Below are 11,122 nucleotides of genomic sequence, written 5' to 3' on the forward strand. Positions count from 1 at the left end.
TTAGTTAGGATCCTTTAAAATAATCAATCAAATCCAAATCATTCATTTTTTCTTCTTCATATAAGCCAACAACTATTATTACTTCACAAATGAACTAAATATTAATCATAGGACATTTTCTCTAAAAGTTAGAGTAAAATAAATATTGTCTGAATAATAATTGAATAAAAGGCTAAATAAGTTTTTGGTTGGCAATTTAAGTATTCAACTGGACTTGCCCTCTGCAGTATCCCATATTTTTGAGCTTATGCTGCAGCCGTGGCCTAAAAGGGATATTTACACTTAATGATTCATTTGAATTGACTTATTTTTGAGCTTATATGAAACATTATATGCAAATAAATAAGCTTTTATATATAACTATAAGTTTTTCAAGATAGTCTATAAAAAAAAATATATATACAATTTTTGTTAATAAAAAATTATTTATTTGCAGAAGCTATTTTCATAAGTTAAATTCAAACAGGCCCGAGTCCGAAAGTTTTATCTTCTTAAATATAACTGTAGGAGAAGGTCAGACAATTTCAAACATAGAGGACCTTCATCATCATGACTACGACAAATGCATGCATAAAATGCTCAACTGTCAATCTTCAATTCATCTAGTCCCACTTGGGAAGTAAAATCACTTAGTGGCCTAAAGGAAAGCAATAGAATCATGCATTTCTTATTGAATATAAGGTTAGCATTTTCTTTTCTTAACTTTTTGAAATGAATAATTAAATTATAGTCAATTGAATAAGTTGAATGCACAAAGTATATAGAAGCTGTTCCCATTTGGTGGGGTTAATAACATGAATTATTATAAGTCACAATGACTAAACATAGTCTAAAGACAAACCATTTAAACCTAAATTATATTTTAATGTTTGCCCCTTTAGCCTATAAGTTTTTTAATGTCACTGCCAATCTTGACTTGGTATAGCATCAGACTCATTTTCTGTCTGATTCAGTTTTAATTTTTGAATTCCGTTCTCTAATCTTTCGGAATTCATTGAACCCTAAACCTAGGTTATCAATACCAAAAGAGAAATTATCATATTTCACATACAGCAAAACAAGATAAACACAATAGAAATAACTAATATAAAAAAAAAAAAAGAAAATAGCAAAACCAATATATAAGGAAAAAATAACTAAAATTAGCAATGTTGCAATCAGACATTCTTACAAATCGGAATCTAGAACTAAAAAGCTTAATTAAAAAATGAAAGTTAATCACAATAATAAAAGCACAGCAAGGTTACTATAAAGAATAAGAAAGAAAAAAAAAATCAGAGATAGAGATAAAAACTTTCTTACCTTTTTAATCAAGGAAAACTTTATTGGATATAATGAGTGAGTGAAGAAGAAGAAGAAGAAGAAGAAGAAGAAGAAGAAGAAGAAGAGTGGGGTTATAATTCACCCACTTATTTTTTAGATATTTGTTATAATTCACCCACTTATTTTTTTAGTAAGTATATGTTAGCAAATAATAACTAAAAAACAGATAAATACATAAGATGCATGTTGTTAATGCACACCTTCATAAAAAAGTGTGAGTGTACATTAGCATTCACATGTATAAAAAAGAGTGATGTTATTAAATTAAGTTCTTATTTTTGTGCTTATGCAAATAAATAAGCTTTTATTATAAGTTTGCTAAGATAGTTTATGAAAAAATAGCTTATAGAAATATAGTTTTTATTACTGGGAACTTATAAATTCACATAAAATTTTATTTACATAAACTCAAAAATAAATCAATTCTAACGGATCATAAAGAAGTGCACGAACATAAATATAAGTATATTACATTAAAAAAATTAAATTTACAATTACAATAAAAAGTGTAACAAAAACCAACTATAAAAAGTGTAAGCAGATGGTCATTTTAGATGTCAATGATAATGAAAATAATGGTCACTCAATCCGCATGGATACATCTCCTCCCTATTCTCAAAATTTAAAAGAATAATATAATAGTATGCTTTGTTTGGTTTACGATGAATGAGAATGGAACCCATGATGTACTACCCAAACTCTTCACCACTAGACCAAATTAGTTCAACATTTTAATCTTATTATGTGTTTGGTTCTACGGTGGACAGAATTGATTTTGATATAATTGAGTTTGATAGAATTGATTTATGTTTGGATATATTCATACAAAAGTGAGTTGAACAAATAATTTAAGTGTAAAAATCAATTGTAGAATGAGAAGCTACAATTTCTAACTTCAAGTAGAATCCATTCTGGAGACAGAATCAATTCTACTTTTGAGGAATCAAACAAGTCAGAATCCATTCTACATGTCCAGAATCAATTTTGGCTGCTCCAGAATTGAAACCAAACATATACTACATTTTAATATAACCTACCCAATACTAGCTCTTTTGAATATCTGTATAATTAACATTTTTAATCTTAACATAAATACTACACTTCAACGAGGCAAGGGTAAAAAAGCATTATGAATTAGTATATACACAACAACCCCAATTTATGTGAGCTAAAGTAAGTGCTTGATTCAAAGTAAGTAACCAGCCATTTACAACAAAGCTTAGTCAATAAGAGTAACCATAAATTCCATGCACCAAATTCAATGTACAAATGGAATATATTAATCAGTTTCTACATCCCTTATGTGCCAAAATACAGACTTCAATTTCTTATACCTCAATCAACATTTGAAACCCCCACAAGCAATAACCCATAATATTATAACTAAAATAAGGATCCCTCCTCCCACCATCAGCTTCATTTGGAGATTTTGCAGCCACATCTTCCTTCTCAGCTGCCTGCCCTGCCTCTGGAAGCTGTCAGCCTAAAATTTAATTCAAAATAAATACAATTACATTACATCAGTATATTGCTACAGAGTTCAGACATGTTAGGATTTGGATGATAATTAATACCTGGAACTGCAAGTTCTCAGTTTTATCCACAAGAAGTTCAATCTTCTCTCCACGATCCAAAACCTTCAAAACAATTATTGAAAATGATGTTTAAAAGTTGAGAAGTTTAAATGGTTTCTTCTAATTCCCAATTTGAAACTGATATATAAATCATATATACAGGTGATCTTAACCTATTACAAGGCAACAAAGATTGCCTTGATAATCATCCAGCATAATAAAGTATATCCCAATATTTGTATCTAACTGGACTTGGACCCTCTGGTATCCCAATTTAACCAAGCCTACTTACTTACCAAGGGAGTAAGCATCTAAACTTATGCTTATATGTTTCATATTTACAAGTAATCAAAAGGTTGAAAGACAAGTAATGAACTCAAAGTATCAATCCCAAGAAAATCTTATAAAACCATGGCCTAAAGGAACATTTGCACGTAATATGGATCTGGAATCATTCTCATTATGGCTGGATCCTTTTCTACAACAAAATATGTGTCCAGCTCTTTCCCACATGTATGCCTATTCAGTATGCCTCAACATCACAAGTTGAGATGAATGCTAAAAATTGTTGCATGAACCATGTAAATTTTACTAGCTAGATGATATAATATACGATACATGTAATAAAGTATTATTCATAGTTTTATTTACTACAAAACCTTCCAAAAAAATGTGGCTCCAATTAACAGAAAGTTTCATCTCTTCTACAAATGCATGCATAAAATGCTAAAGAGTCCATCTTCATCCCACTTGGGCAGTTCAATACACTTAGTAAAGAAAAGCAATAACATTATTGAATATATGGCGAGGCTTTTCTTTTCTTAACTTTTTGAAATGAATAATTTTAAATTATAGTCAATTGAATAAGTTTAATGTACATGATCACTTTGAGAATTAGATGTAAGAGATATTTAGAAGCTTTTCCCGTTTGGTGGGGTTAGTAACATGAGTGTCACCATGAACTAGCATAGTCTAAAGACAAACTATTCAATCCTAAATCATTTTTAATGTGTGGCGCTTTAGCCTGTAAGTTTTCTTGGCCTCTCTTTAATTCTAACTGCGAGCATCTTTGCCACAACAGGTGCTATCCTGATTTTATCTCTAATGCGTTCATTCATAATCGTCAATGTAGTCAGGTTCTCATACCGGGTCTTAGGTTCTTAAGATCCTACGAGCTCTTGAAGGCCAAACGAGCTTAGAACCCATGCAGGTTCCTTTTCTGACCTGTCTGTAGTCAGGTTCTCGCACCGAGTCATAGGTTCTTACGATCCTAGAGGGTTTTTGACCTGAGCTCTAGACGGGGCTGTCGCCGTCGTGAACCTCGCCGGCGGTTAGTGTATGTTTGTTCTCACTCCTTTCACATTTTCGTTCACTCCTCTCTCACTTTCAACCATCTCTTTCACTCAAACCTCTGTCTTCACTGAAACCTTCTGAACTCATCTCTTTCACTCTCAAGTTTCAACCCTCTGTTTTCAATTTGTTTTTTTTAACCCTATTGTTGCTTCTTATAACCCTCTGTTATGAACTTATGAACATTTGGAATGATGTCTATGAAATATTAATTAATTAAGTTTATTTTGTTCATGTATTATATTTTTTTTATGTTTATGTGTATATGTATATACGTGAAGTTACAATTTTACCCTTGAGTAGGATCTTACGAACCGAGCTACGATCCCGATCTTACGATTCTCAACCAGCCTACCGATCCTACATAGGATCTCGAACCTGACTACATTGATAATCGTATCTAGTATTTTGTGTGCATTGATCAACCATAATATTCTAATCTATACAAAACTGAACTAGAAGTGGAGAATATTCTAATCCATACAAAATTGAACTAGACGTGGAGAATCCTCATTGTAAATAGCTTGAAAATGAAAATCGGCAATGAAGAGTGAAGCAATGTGATTGCCATATCAATTGACCTTACTGATATCTGCTAGGCTGCAAATTAAGAAGCAAGCAACCCAACATAATTGCAATTGTGCTTTACGTCTGGAGGAAGAGTGGGAGTTTGCAAAAAAGATCAAACAAGAACCTATGTGTGCATATAGGGACTATTAAAACCTCTACAGTACTAGTATCCATTAGGAAAGCACCATGAAAAAAGAGTTTATGCAATAAAAGTGGCAACGAATAAACAGTTATCTTGGAAAGAAGACACTTCTGCATATGGCGGCTAATAACAAAAAAAAAATGTAACGCAGCACCATAATCAATATTTCAATGGACTAAGTGAGACGTTAGAAGCTAACACATTGTTGGGTGGGTACTTCTCAATTGAATTACTGTTTACCTCACTTGGTGAATGACTGAATGCCAGGTGTATTATTTTCAAAAGTTTTGACAACAGAAAGAGGCCACTTGGTATACACAATCCTATGTTCAGAATAAAGAAATATAATATCCAAGTCAAGCTCTCTTACTGTTACTGCATCCTGACTCTCCCCAATTAAGAATATCATAACAACCACCGAAGTCCTTTTTAAACTAGGTGGAGTCGATTAGATGGACCAAATGATGTGATTGTTTATAAAATATAAAATCTTTAGAAAGGCCATACACACCTAAACACCTTTTACAAGTCCCGCCAGGAAGAATGATTAAAATCCCTAAGTTTGAAACAGAATTGCAAGACAAATGTAATCATCCCTTATATGATCATGGCAAAAACAAAAGAAAACCGTACATCCAGACACAATCTAGTTAGTATTTCCACCAAGTATCAGAGCTGAAAACATATGCCAGAAACAGAATGAATGTGTATCATTAAGTTTAGTATCATATACCTTCTCAATATTATCCATCATTATCCCCTTGACCTCAGTTATCTGAGCCTTCAATTTTGATAGTTTACTCATTTCTTCAGGATGGGTCAAACAATACTGCATATGCCCCTTAAGACTTGGCCTGTGTCACAGCATCAAAATACTATAAAACAAACAACTAAAAAATGAACAAAAACTTAAAAAGGGATCAAGCATCATAAACAAACCCAAATTCTCTATCAAGATTATAAGCAATGCTAAATCTATCTTCAAACAAATCATCGTCCTCATCATCATCAGCAAGTGGATGGTCACTTGCACTCTTAATACTAGCACCATACCGCTGCTTAAAGTCATCCTTCACCCGTTCCAGAAATACAAAAGGAACACTCCTTCCAATCGATTCATCAGCAACAACAAGGAAAACTGCATCATACATCAGCACATGTAATGTAACAACCAAAACAGAATATCTAGCAATAACAAAGAATACATATAAAAACAATCAAGAAAGATGAATACCGACCGAATCCATTGTCTAAGAGGAAATTAAAGGTGTGACCATCACATGAATATGTGTATTTGGTGCTATTTGAAGGAAGCTTGTTCAAACACTGAACAGCAATAGTACTGAAATTTCCAGTATATTGAGTATGTTCTGCTAAAACAACAGTTCCTTTTGCAACAAAGCTATATATCAAACCCCTTTGACTCATATCTCCAATACAATCACCACAACAACCTAATCAAGCTGTAAACAACAAAATCAATCAGAAATCAGGAAAAAACCCTAAAAAAGTCAAATTTATAATAATTAATAACCCTAATTGAGGTTAGAAACTAAACCTAAAACGATTACAACTCAAGCAATGATTTTTTTGCATGCAAAATTTGAAGATAAACAAATTCAACAAACCCAATTTCTTCTCCGATCCTTATTAATTAATGGCGGAAAAGAACAAAAAAGGGATGATTATTTATAGCAAAAGTTGCAGTAGCAAAATAAAGTGTTAGGTTTAGGAATTTGTGGGTGAAATTGAATTGTGAAATTAAAATTGAGGAAGAGAAAAGAACCTGAAGTGGAGCGAGATCAAAATCTTGAAATTGCGATTGTTGATATGATTTGAAAGTATTAATAATGATGATTGCGATTTTAGTTTTATCAGCTTCGTTAAGCAACGTGGTAGAAGAGGTTTGTGTAATTTAAGACTTAAGTACCGATTACTTCAATAAACACAAACTGATTACTGGATAATTATTTTTGTTAAATAGTATATTATTGTCCTGTTTGGTAATATAATGGAAAGAAAGTGATGGGAAAGAAAATTACACAAACTGATTAAATAATTGGACTAATTTTTAGTCCAAATTCATTCATTAATTTGCTTAATTTTCTTTTTTTCTATTTTCTTTTCATCATACCAAACGAACTCACGGGATAATTACTATTATTTGAAATTTCAATTAATTTTATATGAGTGTGTAGTAGTTAGTATTCTTTTTTTCTGATAGACTAAATAAAAAGTACTAGTAATTAATCATTATTTCGAGTTTTATAAGATTTTTTTTATCCACCTATTTCTTTGAAAATAAAAGTATCAAAAAGTGAAAATTATTTTATCTTAGAAATGTTTTATATTTAAAAATGATTTTTTAATAAATGATGTGATTATGTCAAAAAAAATGTAGGGATTTATCATGTTTTTTACTAATATGGATTTATTTTTGTAACCCCACATTCCCATAATCATATTTTTACAACTATGAACAAATGTCCTAATATTTTTTAAATTACATGTTGAAAAGTAATTGTGCTTCTCGATTAGTGGCGAAACTTGTTATTCATTTATCTTTTATTAACGTGTAATTATTTAAAATAAAAAGTTTTAAATAAATTTTAAAATGTTGAATTTTATGTTTTTATATTGTCTAATAACTTTTTGTGATTATGGTGAAACAATTATAAAAGAGGAGTGACGGAGAGTTCAAAATTCACTTTCAACAAAATACTACCAATTAATAACAAGTACCGTACATGTTTCATAAAAAAAATGTCACTTTAACATATTTGAATGACCAGATTAGCTTCCCACCATCTACCCTAACTAAGAGAGGCGCAATACAAGCTAACCCATAAGAAGTTTATTCTATATCGTAAAAAAAAGACATTTGAATTCGTTGCGGTTAGCAATCAACGAATCTCACATTCAACGTGTCATATTCGGATAGATACAAACTAATCTTGAAGTTTAGGCACTTACCTATCGGATTCTATAAGACTACAATTCACCTACAATGTTGGATTCTTGTATATCTCTTAGAAATAATGTTTCTAATTAGGAATTAAACTCGAGTTCTTCCTAACGATTCATGATTCATTTTAGGAAGAGAATTCGGTTTTTTGGATTGTGTAAAAAACACTTGCTACTTCAGCTAAAATTTTCAAGTGTCAACTCCATTAGATTTTGTGAATGAAAGAAGCTAAAAGCTTAAAGGACAAACAAATTAACTAAAATCCATGAAGAAGAACAACAGCCACAAAGGAAAGTGAAAGAAAGGTAGAAGCTGCATCAAATATCCTAAAATCCAAATCAAGGGAAAGCCCTGAATTTGTCATGGTATCAATATCAACCACTTGTTTTCACCAACCACTTCCAATTAACACATAAAAATTATCACTAACACTTATTTCCAAACATAAGTACTATTATTTTACATTATAACCATGATTACAAGCAACTTTTTCATAATATTAAGCAATACATTGTTCATAACATGGACAAATCCACTTATTTAACTTTTTAATTAACTAATGCAATACAAGTCAAGACATGATATTCAACTCCCACTTTATGCAATACATTGTTCATAACATGCATGCTTTTTTATTCATCAAAACTTATTTTTGTACCAATAAACACCCTTTTGAGATGCTCCTTCATCTGGTTCCACATAGAGACACTCTTTTGCTTCTCTCCACAATGCCTTATAAAATGGAGTATCATCAAATTGGTAATACTCACCTAATATAGGCTTCATTGCATTAGTTGCTTCCATTGCATGATAATGTGGCATTGTGGAAAAGATATGATGAGCCACATGAGTATCAGTTATATGATGAAAAACTTTGTTCAAAATTCCATAATCTCTATCCACAGTTGCCAATGCTCCTCTCAACCAATCCCATTCCTTTGAATCATAATGAGGCAAAGAAAAATGTGTATGCTGCAAATAAGTTATTGTAACAAGGAAACCATTCACAATAAGCAGTGGAACAAAATAAACACATATCAACCAAACAAGCCCTTTCAAAGTTGCAATGAAGTAGAGTAAAAAACTAGCAGCAAAAACAGCAGTAACAGAAACAAAAATTAGAAGCCTTTCTCTATTGGAATAGATAGGAGCATAAGGGTTATAGTGACTTGCGAAGCAATCGTAACGTCTACCGGAAACATTGAAGGCTAAGTATAATGGCCATCCTAATGTGAGTGTGACAAGAAGAGTTAAAGCTCTTCCTAATGGATTGTTTAAGTATTTACTATACCATCCAACATTTGATTTTGGTTTTGGAACAAAAACTTCATCGCGTTCGAGAGAACCTGTGTTCGAATGGTGTCTGCGATGACTAATTTTCCATGAGAAATAAGGGACTAAAAGTGAAGTGTGAAGTATGAAACCAACAAGATCATCAAGCCATTGATAGTTACTAAATGCATGGTGACCACATTCATGAGCAATGACCCAAACACCAGTGAGAATGCAACCTTGGAGAATCCAATAGATAGGCCAAAGAATGAAGGGAAAAGGGTAAGGGAAGAAGTGGAAGTAAGTAGTGGAAATGTAGAGAAGGAAGGCAATTGAAAGGTCATAAACAACATAAGAGAATGACAATATGATGGAACGTTCAAAGCAATGTGGTGGAATTGATTTCTTTAATTGGCCAACAGTGAATGGTGGTTTTGTGTGTGGAACCCTTGAGAGAGGCTTCTGCTTGTGTTTAGGGGCAGTGACATTGCCTCCAGCTCCCATTATTTGTTTCTCTAGCAGTCTAGCAGTATCAAAGTATAAAGGAGTCGGTTCAGTTGAGCCGTTGAGGAGTCACTAATCAATAATATATATAATTCTTAAAATTCAAGTAATGTCTAACTTAACCCTACAAAATTGATTTATAAGGTGTCTCCAACTTATAAAGATATTTTCAAACCATATTTTCATTTGATGTGTAACTCTTGACACTCTTCGTCACTTCTAGGACTACATATCTTAATGCTTAAATATCATCTTAGAATTTAGATTGAGCTAATAAATGGCTTGAAAATGAGAATACTATTGGTAAACATTTTTTCATGCAATATCTCATCCAACGTGATACTCCTAACAATAATGCCCAACACAACTACATTTTTTTAAAAAGTCAATATTAGTAATTAGTTGTTGGGTTAATATTGTATTTTTTTTCTTTATCCGAATTTGAACTCAAAACCTCCAACTCTTTTAACTCGTTAGCTTAAATCAGTTGAGCTATCCACTCCATTCATACAGCTACAACTCCTTGATTTTAAAACAAAGAAAGCTACAAAATGAATGGCAGGGGTAGCAGATGAGAGTGAGTAAAATGAGGACCATAAAACCAAAAAATAACTGCAACCAAACGTGAACTTTTGTTATTATTTGCTAATATATGTCATTGCATTGTATTGGCACTCGAGGGGGGTGGGGGGGAGCACAAGTATCGACGTTGCTGTACTCTCCCTCAAGTAGAAGCTTTGTCGTGTTTAAGAGATTACCAACTAATATTCTTCATCCTCTAACAATTAACAACTAATATTTGTCTATAAAAAAAATAATTGCATCTAGTGAGATTCGGTGATGTTTACTACTAAGAGGAAACAAACAAGGACACAGTGCATGTCAAGATTAACCACTACACTACCATGCTGCAATTTTGAAAGAGGTTGCTGTGTCACAAATTCACATGCATACAACGCTAATTTCACTATATAGGTGTAAAGGAATGATTTTATGGTCCAGTGGTGTAGTATACGTGTGAGTCTAACATTCAGAAAGAAAAATATGTTTGTGAAGCTAACATGCAAAACCAAACAAATGACAAGAAAAGCACAAGGCAGTGAGGAACGGTGTGATTATGATTTCTGACAGACCAATTTGCAAAAACTGCCATTAAAACAAAACCAATGTGCTCTGTTGTTACTGTCAAAAAAAACCAATGTGCTCTGTTGTATTGTATTCATGAACACATGATACAGTGGCAACACATCATACAGAAATATTTCCTTGTTTTTACTCTAATAAAAAATAAATACTGAATGAAATGGCAAAATAATTCTGTCGAGAAAGGAGTTGGATTCAAGAAGTATGAAATCTCTTTGGCTTTACATGAGGTGTGTAGGAAGGAGTTGGAGGAGTTAAAAGAACCAATTTTCATGGTAA

At 32.1% G+C, this 11,122-nt stretch overlaps 2 protein-coding genes across 2 annotated transcripts; both read right to left on the minus strand.

Moving 5' to 3' along the window:
- Positions 1 to 2,440: 2,440 nt before the first annotated feature.
- Positions 2,441 to 6,917, minus strand: LOC123899795 (vesicle-associated membrane protein 727). The gene is made up of 6 exons (XM_045951021.1): positions 6,746 to 6,917; positions 6,198 to 6,422; positions 5,899 to 6,097; positions 5,693 to 5,813; positions 2,898 to 2,960; positions 2,441 to 2,806 (listed from the first exon to the last, which is right to left on the minus strand). Exons 2-6 carry the CDS (start codon positions 6,385 to 6,387, stop codon positions 2,663 to 2,665), a joined length of 717 nt encoding a protein of 238 aa, XP_045806977.1. The 5' UTR covers positions 6,388 to 6,422; positions 6,746 to 6,917; the 3' UTR covers positions 2,441 to 2,662.
- Positions 6,918 to 8,362: 1,445 nt separating this feature from the next.
- Positions 8,363 to 9,816, minus strand: LOC123899802 (omega-6 fatty acid desaturase, endoplasmic reticulum isozyme 1-like). The gene has a single exon (XM_045951031.1). The coding sequence runs from the start codon at positions 9,698 to 9,700 to the stop codon at positions 8,564 to 8,566; it is 1,137 nt and encodes a 378-aa protein (XP_045806987.1). The 5' UTR covers positions 9,701 to 9,816; the 3' UTR covers positions 8,363 to 8,563.
- Between the last annotated feature and the right edge of the window lie 1,306 nt (positions 9,817 to 11,122).

This window comes from Trifolium pratense, linkage group LG1, assembly GCF_020283565.1.
Source record: "Trifolium pratense cultivar HEN17-A07 linkage group LG1, ARS_RC_1.1, whole genome shotgun sequence".
NCBI classification, from domain to species: domain Eukaryota; kingdom Viridiplantae; phylum Streptophyta; class Magnoliopsida; order Fabales; family Fabaceae; genus Trifolium; species Trifolium pratense.